Raw genomic sequence first — 15,736 nt, 5'->3', positions numbered from 1 at the left:
TGAGAGTGGCCACCTCGTCGGTGGTGGCAGTCTGGTCCCGGTCGAACCACGCCACCGCCCCATGGGACTCGAGCAGCGCCACCTCCAGCTGCATCGACGCGGTGTTGTGGATGATGGAGAACACCTCCGGGCGAACAGAGTGGTCTCCGGTCCAGGTCGGAGCAGGGGCTTGAGCAGGGAGAGCCATGGCAGAGCTCAGGGGCGGAGGCGGCGGCAGCGTTGTGGCAGCGGCCAGCGGGCGAGCCGGGGGCGACGGCCTTTCGGCGCTGGGAGCGCCTGGACGGAGGTGAGGGCGCGGCCTGTAGGAGCAGCCACGAGCCCAGTGGCCGGAGCGGAAGCACCGCCGGCAGGTGACTGGGTTGAGGCAGCGAGCAGCACGGTGACGCGAGGAGAGGCAGTGAAAACAGAGGCCTTTTATCCACGCAGGAGGGGGCGGGCACGCAGTTAAAGCCCCGGCAGGAGCGGGAGAGGCCGGAGGGTGCGGCCGACGATGCCTGACCTCCACCCAGGGCTCCGTCCTCTCCGCCTCGAGCCCCGTGGCCGGCGCGCCGCGCGAGAGTGAATGCGCTGCCGTCCCATCGAGTGCCGCCGTCCCATCCTGAGCCGCGGGCGGCCAAAAGCAGTCAAGCCATCCCGCGATGCCCCGGCCATCAATGCCTGCCGAGCTGGCCGAGCAGCACCCAACAGCCGCATTGATGGTGGGTGGGGGGAGACTAGCGTTGCCCAGCATCTCGGGAGGGGTCTCCAGGACACATGCAAGGTCGTCCACAGCGCCCAACGGGCGCCCAGGTGGCGGAGGGGGCGGCGTGGCGATACCCCAATCCAGATCGGCGGCCGCCCGATCTGAGGCCGCGGGGCGCTGCAGGGCAGGAAACTCCCAGACCAGCGCAGGGGAGGGGCGGTGGTGCCCGGCCAGGAGCGTAGGGTGCAGGAGGACTGAGGTGGCCGACGGCGCCGGAGTGAGCGCCGCCGGTATGGGCCAGTGTGTCGCAGGGAGGGAGGGGTCGGGAGCGGACATAGTCCGTCAGTATCGTATAGGGGGTCCTTTTTAAGAGCACCATAGCCGCTCAATTAATTGCACGTTATACCATTTACTGTAGCACTTTGATTCTTGAATTATTTGAAAAAACATTTCCTTAATGTAAACAAAAAACTGTCGAAATCACTAATTAAGGAGTACTCGTTGCAAAGAACACTCCACTTTCCTAGGTCGGAACAAGTGGCGCACATGCAGCGCGCTACTTGTCGCAACCCGGAAGTTTTCCTTTTTTCCGTAGATTCGTTTATTCAAAACGTTTTATCTCTTAAGCTGTGCGTCCAAATCTTGAACCGTTTTCAGCATTGGATTCCTCGAGATCTTCAAAACTAGATCCCATGTTGATAGGTTTTGACGAACTTTTTTTCACAAAAAAACCGGACGAAAAAGCCGAACGGGGAGCACGGTTTTTTCCCTTTTCGAAAGAGGCACGCCCGTGCCTCTCGCGAAATCACAACCGTGCCTCTTGTGAAAAAAACTGTGACTCTCGTGGAAGGAAAAAAACAGAAAACACATTTTTTTCGTTTCCGAGAGGCACAGCCGTGACTCTCGCGAAAGCACAACCGTGCCTCTCGCGAAAGCAAAATCGTGACTCCCGCGAAAGAGAAAAAAACAGAAAACGCGTATTTTTCCTTTTCCGAGAGGCACGGCCGTGACTCTCACGAAAGCAAAACCGTGACTCTGGCGAAAAAAACAGAAAACGTCCTGTTTCCGAAAGGCACGGCCGTGACTCTCGTTAAAGCACAACCGTGCCTCTCGCGGAAGAAGTACCGTGACTTTCACGAAAGAAAAAAAACGCGTCTTTTTCGTTCTAAACATTTTTTTTGAATTTTTTTAATCGAAAAACTAAGGAAGACCGGAGGAAAACCAAAATGTCGAAAAAACCCAAAAAAAACCGTTTAAAAAGCCGAAAACGTGTGCGGAAAAATAAAATAAAAAATAAAATCTAGAGGGAGCGTCCAGAGCGCGACACGTGACGAATGGCTGAGAGCGTGCCAAGTGGCGCTGATCGTTGCGAGGCTCCCGAAGGAGCGCTCGTTAACTAATTGCTGTCAAAAACTGTAAGTGCACAGATTTTTCACTGTGTTACGCTAATGGGCCGGCCCAGATGGAGTCGCGGCTGTGCGTCCGCTCGGCAATTCGCCGCAGCAAGCGGCGCATAGGAACTCCCGTCTGAGAGCGCCGGTTTTGATTACTGGCGCTCGAAGGTGCAGCTATTGGGCCGGCCTAGCGTTACTTCGTTCACTCCCGGGCAGCACGGAAAAAATAACCCAAAAAGCAGCGAACTGGAGGATCGAACTCGGGCCATGATTGTTAGTACGTACGAGTATGGCTAACCACCACAGCCACTTAGATCTAGCGAATTCTTACAGGGGGTCCTTTTTAAGAGCACCATAGCCGCTCAATTAATTGCACGTTATACCATTTATTGTAGCACTTTGACTCTTGAATTATTTGAAAAAACATTTCCTTAATGTAAACAAAAAACTGTAAGTTCACAGATTTAAAAAAAAGTTCGTGTATTGAGATAAAAAGCATGAATACCAAAAAAGCCCATGAATTCAAAGAGTTCTTGAAAATGAAAAAGTACACTAATTTTGGAAAAGTTCATCAATTTGAAAAAACATCCATCAAGTTTGAAAAATGTTCACGAACTTTTTTGAAAAAATATCTCAAAGTTTGAATTTGAAAAAACAAATCATCAAATTTGAAAAGTTTCATCAAAATGAAAAAAGTTCATTGAATTTCAAATAAGTTCATCAAGTTGGGGAAAAAGCTCATCGATTTTTTTTAAAAAATGAATTTAAAAAAATCATTGAATTTGAAAAAGGTTCATTGTGTTCGGAAAAAGTTCATCGAATTTGCAATAAGTTCATCAAATTTGAGAAAGTTAATCGAGTCTGAGAAAAATCGTCAAATTCGAAAAAAGTTCATTAAATTTCAAAAAAGCTCATCAAATTTGAAATAAGTTCATTGAATTTGAAAAAAAAATCATCGAATTTGAAATTAGTTTATCGAATTTGAAAAAAATTCATTGAATTTGAGAAAAAATCATCAAATTGAAAAACAAATCATCAAATTTGTAATAAGTTCATCAAATTTGAGAAAAGTTCATCGAGTTTGAGAAAAAATCATCAAATTCGAAAAAAGTTCATCAAATTCGAATTCAAAAAAAGTTCATTGAATTTGTAAAAATTTCAAATAGTGTTCATAGGTTTTTGAAAAATAGTTCACGCATTTAGCAAAAGTGAAAAGAAAAAAGAATGAACTGGACCTTTCAAAAAAGAGAGAAAAGAAGGAAAAAAAGGAGGAAAGAACAAAAGAGCAAAGAAGATGCAAATAATCGCATCAGATGTCTATGGCTGGTTGGTTACTGCGTCGTAGAATAAGTGAAGACGCCGCGGGTCCGAATCCCTCTCACGCGTGTTGCTTTTTGGTGGAATAAATCTGGAAAAAAAGGGTAGGTGGGCCGAGCCCAAGTCGCTTGAGGGGTATGCGCCCGATTACGAAATGGCTGTAAACGGGAGCTGAGGGCGCCGTTTAGGAATTACCGCTCATATGTGCCGCTCTCTGCGGCAGGTTGTCGCCCGCATGCACAGGCGGATCCTCTATTGGGCCGGCCCATGAAGCTAGCAGCGGGCTATAGAGCAAGCTTGTAGCACTGTACAAAATAGAAACCTACCAGTCCAGCTAGCCAGCGTTAATGCTACAAAGCAGCGCTAAAACTTAAAGAACACATTACAGCACAGTCCAGAATATTTTTAAAATTTCCAAAGCAAAACATCTTTTTCTGAAAAAAAAATTGGAAGTTTTATGAAACGGGATCACCTCCCAAATTTGTTACCAAATTAATAAAATGATACTTCAAATTCCAACGCAAACATTTTTCCAAAACAGGAACATTAAAAATTCCAACAAAACCAATAGAAACATTTTTGAAAGTTGGCAAACCATTTTTTTCCTTGTCCTAAATAAATTCGAAAACACAAATATTTCGAAATTTCAGAACAATTTCTGAAAAGGTGGAACATATTTTCAAACTCCCAATAAAAATTGAAGACACGAATATTTTTTCAAATTTGCGAACAATTTTTGAAAGGGTCACATTTTTCAAAACCTTGGAAAAAAGAGATTGTGAACATTTAAAGATGTTTCTGAATTTTTTTGGAAACAGGACAATTTTTGAAATTCGTAAACAATGTTTGAAAAATACAAACATTTTATGAATTTATGAAGAAAAGTCCAAAAATACAAATATCTTTTGAAATTCGGAACAATTTTTCAAATTTCTGAACAACTTTTGGAAAAGGTGAACATTGTTTCAAACTCCCAAAAACAATCAAAGACACGAACATTTTTTTTTAATTTGCAAACAATTTTTACAATTGAATCTTTTTTCGAAATCTTGAAAAAAAAGGTTTCGATTAAAGAAAAAATATGATTTTTTTCCAAACAAAAACAATTATTGAACAACATTTAAAAAATAGGAAGATTTTATAATTTATGAACAAAATTTGAAAATTCGATTTTTTTCAAGAATTTTAGAAGAGTTTTTGAAAACGTGACAAACAAACTGAAAAATAAGAAAAAACGAACAACGAAAAGGAAAAATAAATAGTAATAGAAAATGAAGAAAGGAAACAGAAACAGAAAAAAAGGAAACAAAAACTGGAAAAGGAAAAGGAAAAACGAAAAATACAAAACAAGAAACGGAAAACCAGAAAAAAAAATATAAAGAAAAACCGGTTCATGGCCTTCTAGAAGGCTCCAAAAACCGGTTGAAAGAGGTGCTATGCTACGCTAAAATAGGCCGGCCCATCACAGACCGCTCACCTTGCTCGGGTGTGCGTTTGGTTGACAGTTTGCCGCAACGAGTAGCAGATAGGATTTTCCTATCTTAATGGGTTTGGAGCTGCATAAACTGACCTATCCTTTCTTTGCTATTCTCTGAACATAGTTCTGCATTCAGCTTTGCTGCTGAGTTATGCTCACTAGTGGTTGGGGCGCCACCTTGTGGCGCCGCTTAAGATAAAGTTGTGCGCATATTTTTATTTAGAAAAATACATAGAGTCCTCGCCTCCGTCTAAAAAAATATCTCAGAAAAAAATCTTCATCTTCATCTAAAAAAAAGTAAAAAAAAAAATACCACCGCAACCAATCAGCGAGTATCACTTTGCATAACCCTCCATTTAAAAAATATCAGAAGTCCTCGTCTTCATTTAAAAAGAAGTACATTTAAAAAATAATCCACACCTTCATCTAAAAAAAATACCAAAAGATTTCTCACCGCGGCCAACCAGCTTGCGCCACATGGCATAGCTGGTTGGCCGCCCTTCACGCGTAGCTTAATGGGTTTAATGTTGTTTTTCTTATCTTCTTGGCATACGCTGCAATTGTTAGTGTAAGAGGTTTATGGGGAATTCTCTTTCTACACGACTACACTAGATATGTTCCTTTTTCCTTCCAAAAGGTATTTTGAGCATCTACAGCTGGACTTCACAAATTTGACCCTTACGTCCACACAGGCGTGTCTGCGAACATTCTTATCGTTTGCAGCTGCCCCCTCATATCCGGTCCTGAAATCCATGCACTACCTAGATCATCAGCAAAACAATCATAGAAAGAAACAAACATAGATAAAATTCGCGCACATAGCAAAAGTTCATCGCCAGACATGTACAACAGGACCAAAAGAGGCAATTCATCACCGAACACTAGATAGGATATTAGAATTAAACAGAGGGGCGCCGAACTTCACCATTTCTGCGCCGGGCCCTTGCGGTCACCAGAGCGGCATTAGTTGTCCTCCGTGAAGGTGTCCGCGGTTGGAGGGGTGTCGTCGTTGTCCATGCTCTTCGCACCGCTGTCATTGGAGGAGGGTGAGATGAAGCCTGCGAGACGGCGGGCGGCACAGTGCTGCTCCTACGCCATCTAGATCGCTTTCGCGTCGCCGGCCACCCTCTTCGTAGCCTGCTCGGACTCCTCGATGCTGAGCCAGAGCGCTTTCGCGGTCTTGCGGCAAAATATGCTAACTAGATTATTGACTCTAGTGCAAGTGGGAGACTGTTGAAAATATACCCTAGAGGCAATAGTAGTGTATTATTATGTTTCCATATTCATAATTAATAGTTTATATTCTATGTTATAACTGCTATGATCCTGGAATATGCGATTCAGTGAAAACTCATATGCGCGTGTGGAATATTAGACGGTAAAACATTATCCCCAGTCTCGCCTCTAACACTAGCTCAAGTGTTATTCGTGATCATGTTTTCCAGATCTTAGGATATTGTTAAATGTATGAGTTTCTATCTGTTTCCACGCCCTTTTCTTGAGAGTCCTAAAACAACATTGAGAATATGACATTGAAAGAACGATCATATTAAATCGACCAAACTTGTTTGTTATATTTTGAGGTAATATCGTCAGAAGTCAATTGTTATAACACGGAGTGTTAACGTGTGCTTAAGTTTCTTAGACCATGAGAGTATTGTAGTCACTTCTTACAGTACAGAGGACTTTGGGGCTGCTCAAACGTCATTTGTAACACGGTAATCATAAGGACAACTTACAGGTTCATCGGAAAGCTTGACAAGGGACTAGATAGCTCAAGAGTGAGATTTGCTCCTCCGGCGATGGAGAGATATTCTTATAGCCCTCTCGGTGTTATGGCATCCATCATCGTCTGGCCATACATAGGTGACTAAGTCACGGGGATGCCGGAACATGTCAACGAGAAAGAAGAACGAAACTGGTAACCAAGAGACTGGTATAGTGAGCATGTGTACGACTCAAGAGGATACCAATATATCTCACATCGGGTTTTATAAAGTATCGTGAAGCAAAGGGAATGGCACATGATAACCAAAGGTTCACTCGATATTCATGTACTCATAGGGATCGATACGGATGTGCATGTTCCGCTATCGGTCATTGAACGAAAGGGGTTTTGTTCATGTCTATGTTTTACCAAACCTGCACGGTCACAAGTATAAGGTAATCATGATTTGCTGAGTGTTAGTAGGACAGGAGTAATAAAAAATATTTATGAGATAGTTTTATTAATATTCAAAATAGTTTCAAGAGGAACCAGAAGCGTTTCAGGGTCACCGGGAGGGTTTCGGAGTTTACCGGGCAATACAGATAATATGTGGGCGGAAAATGTTTCCGGAGATGTTAAATTAATAATAAAAGGCTCAAATAATAGTTAAGAGGTTTTTATATTTAATTAAATATCAATGGGCCTTAGAAGGCCAAGTGGTGGAAAGATATTGGGCCACTTGGGCCCACTAGTGGAGGCGGCCCTTAGCTTCTTGGAGGAAGGCCGAATTGGCGAAATCACCAATTGAGAAGTACTCCTTCCAAAGACCACTTCCACCTTCCCAGGCCATGATAAGTGGCGTGCTGCATGTGCGTCACTTGTCACAACATGTGAGTTTTCCCCTTTTTTAGATCCATTTATTCAAATCGATTTATCTCTTAAACCGTGCATCCAAATCCTGAACCGCTTTTGCCGTTGATTCCTCACGTCAAGATCTTCAAAACTAGATCCATGTTGGTAGGTTTTGACGAACTTTTTCTTCATGAAAAAACTGGATCGGGAGCACTTTTTTTCCTTTCCGAAAGCCGTTTCCGAGAGACACGGCCGTGCCTCTCGCAAAAGCAAAACTGTGCCTCTCGAGAAAGCAAGATTATGCCTCTCGAGGAAAAAAAAGAGAAAACACGTTTTTTTCGTTTTCGAGAGGCACGGCCGTGCCTCTCACGGAAGGAAAAAAACGTGTTTTTTTCATTTTCGAGAGGCCTCTCGCGGAAGCAAAACAGTGCCTCTCGTGAAAAATATACGTTTTTTCTCGTTTCCGAAAGGCACGGCCGTGCCTCTCACGGAAGCGAAACCATGTCTCTTGCGGAAGCAAAACCATGCCTTTCAAAAAAGAAAAAAAGATGAAAACATGTTTTTTCGCGTAAAAAATTTATATTTTTTTGTCCAAAAGCTAAGAAAGACTGGCGAAAAGCCAAAAACACCCGGGAAAACCCCATCTAAAAAGCCAAAAACGTGTCAAAAAATTCATAAGGAAGCGTCTAAAGCGTGACACGTGAGGGTGGCGCGCTCTCAGCCCATCCCCAACTGACCCTTGGGGAGGTTGGGAACGAGCGCTCTTTACTTAGTTGCTCTCCTGAATTGGAGGGGAACTCCCCCTCCTTGGCCGACCAAGGGGGAAGGCATCCTTTCCCCCTTGTGGCGCCCCCTCCCCTCTCTGCCAACATATATATACTAGTGGTTTTGGCCACTTTTGATACACAAGTTTTGGAGCCTCCTCTAGTTTTCTATTTCTAGTTGGTCCTAGTTGATCAATTTGAGCTAGACCTAGATTCTCTAACATCATAATTAGAAGTCCAGTGTCATTCTAATCTCCTCTCTCTAATTCTCCGATGACTATAAGTTCTGGACGGTGAAGTGCTGCCGGATCGTGAAGACCGTACGCTTGCAACTCGTAGGGAGGCCGTGTTTTTGACCTTCCGATCGAGGGACTGTTCGTGGGATCGTTCATCTATAGTTCAACGAACTCCAAGTATGATTTACACTGACGCGTATTCTTCCGCTGCAACTCAGAGTCAGTAACGATCTGATTCAAACCATTTATCGCATCTTCATAGTGTTTCTGGTGATTGTAGGGTGATTTCTTTTTTTGTTTTCTACTACTTTTCTCAACACTAACAGCATTCCATACTTTCATATGTTCACAAAAGGGTAGCAAAAAAGTTTTTGAACATGGAGTTTCCTCACTTGGGTGCATATGCACCTAGGGCAAACAATAGGGAAAAAGTTCAAAAAAATATCAACTGTTTTTGAAAACAACACTGTTGAATGTTTTACCAAGATGCAAAATTTTGTGGTGAAAAAACCATTCGTGAAGGTCTGGGCAAAACCACGAAAATGATGTTCCCAAAATTGCAACTTTTTGAAAGCACTTTGTAACGTTAATTTTGTTTTTCTGTCCAGACCTCCACAGATGTTTTTTCATCACGAAACTTTGCATGTTAGTAAAACATTCAACAATGTTTATCTAAAAAAAATCAGAAACTTTCAAAAGGTGTAATACTCCAGTGGAAGCGACGAGGCACGAACCAAACTAAACCATCAGCCATTGGCATGACGCTCCGGTGCAACGAAACTTTCAGCCCACGAAGCAGCCGAGCACTGCAACCATTCACCCCTTCCACACGAAGGTTGAAACATATCATCACTTTATCCAGCCTCAACATAAGTCAACTTTCGCCAAGTTTAGAACAACAACAAATTTCATCTGTATATAACAGGGGTATAAAACGAACTAGGGGAACAACCAGTACGAATAAACCCTAAGAGAATCCAACAGCATCAGATCAAGACCAACAAGGTGGGCTAGCTGCAGAACGAGCCAGCCGCATTCTTTTCAGTATATGTCGACTGGGAGAGAGAACCCTTTCATCTTTCGAGGACCTCTTCCCAGGGCAAGGCGCAACCCTCCTGGCGCATCAGGCGATCGCCGGGCGCAACATGGTGCGCTCAAGACTTTGGCCGCCCATAGGTTATCACCATCACATACTCTCCCCCAGAGGAGCCTACCGACGTCTGTAAATGGCGCGACGGGCCAACCCTCAGCCACCTATCCATCAGGTTGTGCACCGGTTGTATGGGGTTTATTGACTGCCCACAGCAGCTCAGTTCAACCTGTAAACACCAAGATCAGGTACTGTTCAGACAAGCTGTGGTTCTGGGCTCAAGAAGAATAGACTTAGATGCATAGCTATAGCAGCAGTAAGGTGATAAGAAATGCTGGTAAACATCAGGTGAGTTTGGACTTCTACTTCTAAGATGAAACTTCTAAATTTAAGAGCAAGCCAAAGCTGATTCCACTTTACAATAATGTGTGTTCTTCTACAAATAACGCTCATAGTTTTGGACAACTCGTAAAACATTAAGCAAAGGTAGAAGTCTCACCTCAGACTCACTTCCAAGACTGAGCTTCTGCATAATATACCTTTGGATGGATGATGCGGCTATACTTCCATCTCTATCATTAGAAAATGCATTAGCCACAACCGAAAAAACTGAAAGACATATAGATGCAACATAACATAAACAACTGTGATTGCAACAATAAAAATTCAAGTGACCGCACCTACAAGGGGGGAGACTAATCAAACTATGTAAGTTGACTTTTCTATTTTGTTGTATTTTACTTTAATATATGCCAAAAAAGTTAGGTGCGTATTTACAGGAGAAATTTTGAAGCTCACTTGACTTCTCAGCCAAGTTACTTACACATTTTGTACAAACGGACTAAAGTGATCAGCAGGTGGCAAAGAACAACTTAACAAGCTTATAAGTTGTGACAACTGCATTACTACAAGACCATAAAGGAACAAGCTTAGATGTGCAGATATGCTTATCTCCAAATCTAAGCCCCTTCCATGTGCCCCCTTCTATGAGCTAGACAAAATCCACAATTATGAACTGATCACCAATTTCCACTGGAAGGATACATACTTTGAAACTGAAACTAAATAAGATTTTGCAAATGAATTCATACTTGCATGGTACCATCGCCTAAGACCATGGCATAGTATCTCTGGACATAGTTTTCTTCTATCCAAGTTATTAGCATTCTTTCCTTGGTATTTTACAGTTTTCATGCTATTCCATTAGAAAGATACCATATAAGTTCAATAACCAAGTGCCAAGAGCATCCATTTAAAATGTGGATTTAAAGAACTATTGTGATAGATAAGATCATCAGCAGCAGAGCTGAGGAACATGAGCTTACTTTATTCTCAAATAATGGGCAGGTATCTGTGGCAAAGGTGGGACACCTTTCCTGAAAATATTTGAATGACGGAAGATCAAGGGGGAGGCGGGAGACACCTAAGATAATGTTTTCACTGAATTGAAGATAACTGATACTATAATCTTGACTTACTGCTCAAACGAGGCAATCAATGAGAACCATACGGGGTTCAGTGCCCTACTATTCTGGGCCTTCTGGCTAGCTGCAGCAACAGAGGTTGCATTCTTCGCCCGGCCAGTCCCTTTCTTTTTAAGCATTACTGGCTGTGGAGCATCTTTCTTGTCATCTTGAAATCTGGTCTTTCGTAGATTCTCCACAGGCTTCTCTTTGCTAGCATGTTCACTACTAGGAGATCCATTGGGCTGATCTCCCTTAACAGATGGACTTGACCTGAAGGACTTTGTTTTGCTTGCAGCCTCTACAAGACAGTTTAGAGGTTTCCATAGATCTGCCTTGTCCAAGTCCTTATCATCACCTGCTTTATCTTTATTAGAGTTATGACTTGACGTTTCTGCAATTGATGATGCCTGCAAATAATAACGTCAAATCACTGCTACTGATGACATGATGCACTAAATATACGTAGTTCATGCAAAACACAACAGCAAAGTAAGAAAAAATGTTAAAAAGCACATGGTTCAGTCAGGATGCTACAGCCGTTTTTTTTACCTTTCTTCTTGTTTGAGGCACTTTGCTCAAGCTGTCCAGCAAGCTTAAATTATCAGGATGCTTATTGGCGCTACCATTATCCCTTTCTACAGGATCAAGGATAGGACCAAGGCCACGTAATGCAGCGGCAGCCTTCCTAGTAACGGCTCTTGTTCGGCGCCCAGTCAAACCCGTTGTGATTCGAGGTGTGTCAACCACCAATGAAGAGATAGACCTCTCTTTCCTTTTAATAGGCAGTGTAACTGGAGATTCTTTAGCACCGATCTTATTTCTTTTCAATGGGAAAATTTTTGACCTCACGTCTTGTTTATTGTGATCAGCCCTAAAATCAAGATAACAGAAATGAATAGAAGAAAAAGCACAAGTTTAGAATGTAAAATAGCATTCACCATAATAAAATCCCCCAATTCAGAAGAGCTACATGATAAAGTCCCGATCCTAGCGGGAAAATGAGGGAAACAGATACTCAATTTAAAGTCAGTAAACATTACATACTCGGTCTCATAGATCCCTATAGAATTCTATAAAAATATATCTAAAATGACCTCACAAAAAGCAAATCCAGAAAAATAAACAATGCAAACAGCACTAGTATTTTAGACGAAAAGCAATTCATTACTACAGAAAGAGTTGCATCTTGCCAGTATACAGATGCTTGAGAAAAGATCTTGAAACAGAGGTATAATGACAGCAAAGTTTTGGTATTAGTAACACTTAAAATGATGTCAGTTATTGAAAACATAAATGCTGCCAGATATGAAGAACACTGGAGGTCAACTGTGGATACATATATTTATAAGCAATTTTTATATCAAGCTTAGTGGAATATTCTGTTCCACAATGCATTCTCATAGTAGGAACCTTAGACGGAAGTATATTTCTAACATCATATAAGATGGTTCGCCAAATTGCAGATGTACAGTTCATTGGAGTGTAACAATCCCAGAAGGATGCTCAGAAAGCTTATATATATGTATATTCCAGCTTATTCAGAAAGCTGGGTAACTCGTTTGTACTGCAGATTTTCTGATTCTATGCTTATACTGCTATTGACTACCTTCAACCTGTAGTTCATTCCAACTATCTGTTTGATGATTTAAGATCAAAATTTAACTCTAACATCTTTTTATACAATGGAAATAGATGCTAACAGTAATCAATCAAGAGAACTTAGCAGTGAAGTAAAAAAAAGACAGCGCAAATAAACATGTATTATGACACTAAAAACGTAAAAGAACATTTGATAAAGCAAACAATCTAACAGAACAAAAGTTTAACTTCATACAGTGTCTCCCACCCAAAAATATAAGATCAGGAGAAGAATACCTAAGCTTCTCAATTGGGGCGCAGCCGAGATCAATTTTACATACTGGACAATGGTCACACTCTTCATCATTAAGCTTCTTATAGATACACTTTCTACAAACTGCATAATGCCAAGAAAAAAGTTCAAAATAGTGAGGACTCAAGATGTGTGGATTTCATAGCATTGGTGCTTCCTTATAAAGGGGTAAAGAAACTGCAGCGTGAAAATTCCTTTCTATAGAAAACACAAAGAATGCTCTTTAGTGTTTGTACATCATGGAAGAAAATCATGCATGCAAATGAATGAAAACCTGACTCTAGCCTTGACCATATAGCATAAAATTCCCCAAAACTGTTACAATTAAGCAAAGGAGGTCGATCGACAAAAAATATCATTAACAATGTTTTTATAACAAAAAATTGGATAGAAGAAACATTGTAGTAAACTCTTGTATCCTACAGATTTAAGCAAAGCAACAAGATGTGCAAGTTTTTTTTTCAGAAGTTAAAATGGAGATAATATTTCTATCAACCAATTTGGAACTGTTATTTACTTGACAACCACACATGCCAATCTCAAAACAAAACAAGAAAAATAAAATAAACTAGGAGGAGGTACACAATAGATCAAAACCACCTATCTTTCCTCCCAGTTACCAATATGCCATTAACAAACTAACTACCGTACTTTTTAGTATCAGATATATATATCAAAATGAGGTGTCTTCCAAGAAGCTTATTTTAGAACAAAGCTACAATTGGCTAGATAAAATGGTGATGTAGCCATAAGAGATTTTACAACAAGGAGACAGAGCTCAAATGATAGTCACACCCTAACCAAAATAAAGTAAAAGGAAACATTGTAGCAATAGATGTGACTGTGATAGATCATGTTCATGTATCATTTTACTGCAAGGATTTAAAGCTTGAATCATCTGCCCAAGAGATACCAATTTCACTCCTAACATCTAACCAAAGTGACAATGAAATAATTACAAACACCAGAAACAAATCAAGATTGACAATATCTCAAGGGCACACACGATATGAACAACTACAATTACTGAATTCATGCATGCATAATAGTTAGATAGCTTGAAAATATTTACACAACGGTGATTCCACATTGGGGACCCCAAAACAATGTGTACTGTTCCACCAATTACAGGCCAACATTGCAAGAACCCCACGTGCAAAACAAAAACAATAGGCTAAAATCATCATTCCAATCTCTTACAGCATTAGTATAAATCATGAATTCGAGCTAGATGCTATCTCAGACCAGAGCACGGCAAGGTAATATAACATCATGAATAGTAGCAATGGGGAACTAAACAACTATCCAAACAAGATTATACGCACCAAAGCAGTTGACAGATTTGCACAAAGATAACAAATCTACGTAAATCCATCCGTTGAACCGCAGATTGAATCTATAAGCATGGAAGTTACGAAACGAACACGAGGAACGAGTCCCCCAGATTGACGTGCAATCAAGAGGCGCACCCGCGACACGAGCATAACGCCAGAACTCGAAGCGCGCAAGAACAATGAACAATGCAAGAACCATGTAGGGGATGGCAATACAGCATCCCCGGATCAGGGAATGGCGGGCTCGACGCAACCAAAACCGACGTCGCCGACGGCCGAATCCGGAGCCCCAAGAACGCGTCGAATCGCCGCCGCAATGCTCGACACCGCGGGAATCTTTGTAAAGATTTAAGCCTTCGATGCTACCGGCGGCGGCGGCGGCGCCGTACTAGTTGCAGCGGTGGAGCGGGGTACTCACATGTGTGAAGGCACTCGGAGATGGTGGTGGCGTTGCGGAGCAGGCGGTGGCAGAGCTGGCACGTCATGCAGCGCGCGAGCTGCTCCCGCTTCACCATCACCACCCCGCTCCCCTCCACGGCCACGGGCCGCCGCCGCGGTCGCCCCCGCCCCCTCTTCACTCCCCTATCCGCCTGCGCCTCCGCCACCTTCACAGCATCCTCCTTCGCCTGCTCCCCGTCAGCCTCCTCCATCACCTCCACCTCAGCCACCGCCGCCGCCGCCGACATCGGTGTGTCCTCCGGCGGGGCCGGCGATGCGGGCCCGCTCTGCATGGCGTGGGGCCCCAGCGCAGCTAGCGCCACATGCTGCGGGGGCGCAAAAGCAGGGACTTTCTACCCGCCGCCTCTCCCCTGAGCGTTGAAATGGGAGGAGAGATCGAAGAAGAGGAGGACGCCGACGAGGTGGAGAAGGGAGTTGAATATGAGAGAGAGAGAGAAATAAGTATTTTTGCGTATTAATCGAGGGAAGGGGGAAGGAGAAGAAACGGAGGACGGATGGAGAAGCCAGAGAGGTTATTGCGTTGGTTTTATGTACATATTGAAATTGGTTTTCTATCCTTGCTTTTGTACTATTTTTTTCATTTGCTTTCCTTATCTTTTGCTGTATAAAACACAATAAGTCTGTATATCCATTTTTTAGGGGGTGTATATGCATATTTGTGTCGCAATATATATGATGACAAAAATGTGATGTGGTAAGGTTACCGAACGTTTCTTTTGATATATGTATGGCTAGATCCAGCACCGTGTTGATAAAAGCAAATATTTTGTATTATTTGTAGCACGAAGCTTCCGGAGATGTAACGGACAATAAAAGGCGTACTTCCGTTTTCACTGTTGTCATGAAAAAATAGATGGCAGATAGTTGTTGCTTGCTGTCATCGATAACCGCTTTGCATGAATGTGATTAAATGAGCATATCATGATGATCGTAAAAAATATAATAAGTACTCCCTCCTTCCATCTATATGGGGTCTAATACGTTTTTCGAGGCTAACTTTGACCAAATATTAGAGCAATAATATATGACATGCAACTTACACAAAGCACACCGTTAAATTCTTGTG

General features: G+C 42.3%; 1 protein-coding gene across 1 annotated transcript; it reads right to left on the bottom strand.

Annotated features, from left to right (window-relative positions):
• Positions 1-9,211: 9,211 nt before the first annotated feature.
• LOC123119492 (E3 ubiquitin protein ligase DRIP2) lies at positions 9,212-15,161 on the bottom strand. Its single transcript, XM_044539298.1, has 7 exons — positions 14,630-15,161; positions 12,862-12,961; positions 11,536-11,857; positions 10,999-11,393; positions 10,846-10,896; positions 10,020-10,092; positions 9,212-9,749 (listed from the first exon to the last, which is right to left on the bottom strand). The coding sequence occupies exons 1-7, from the start codon at positions 14,940-14,942 to the stop codon at positions 9,585-9,587; spliced, it is 1,419 nt and encodes a 472-aa protein (XP_044395233.1). The 5' UTR covers positions 14,943-15,161; the 3' UTR covers positions 9,212-9,584.
• Between the last annotated feature and the right edge of the window lie 575 nt (positions 15,162-15,736).

This window comes from Triticum aestivum, chromosome 5D, assembly GCF_018294505.1.
Source record: "Triticum aestivum cultivar Chinese Spring chromosome 5D, IWGSC CS RefSeq v2.1, whole genome shotgun sequence".
Classification (NCBI taxonomy): domain Eukaryota; kingdom Viridiplantae; phylum Streptophyta; class Magnoliopsida; order Poales; family Poaceae; genus Triticum; species Triticum aestivum.
This window is presented reverse-complemented; position numbering and strand designations above follow the sequence as displayed.

Bases quoted from the DNA above. Each gene is read 5' to 3' on its own strand.
- LOC123119492 (XM_044539298.1), bottom strand. From the start codon at position 14,942: ATGCAGAGCGGGCCCGCATCGCCGGCCCCGCCGGAGGACACACCGATG. The intron at 10,093-10,845 runs GTAAGCTCATGT...TTCTAATGATAG, and splicing joins GCCCATTATTTGAGAATAAA to AGATGGAAGTATAGCCGCAT. The intron at 9,750-10,019 runs GTGAGACTTCTA...TGGTGTTTACAG, and splicing joins GTCTTGGAAGTGAGTCTGAG to GTTGAACTGAGCTGCTGTGG.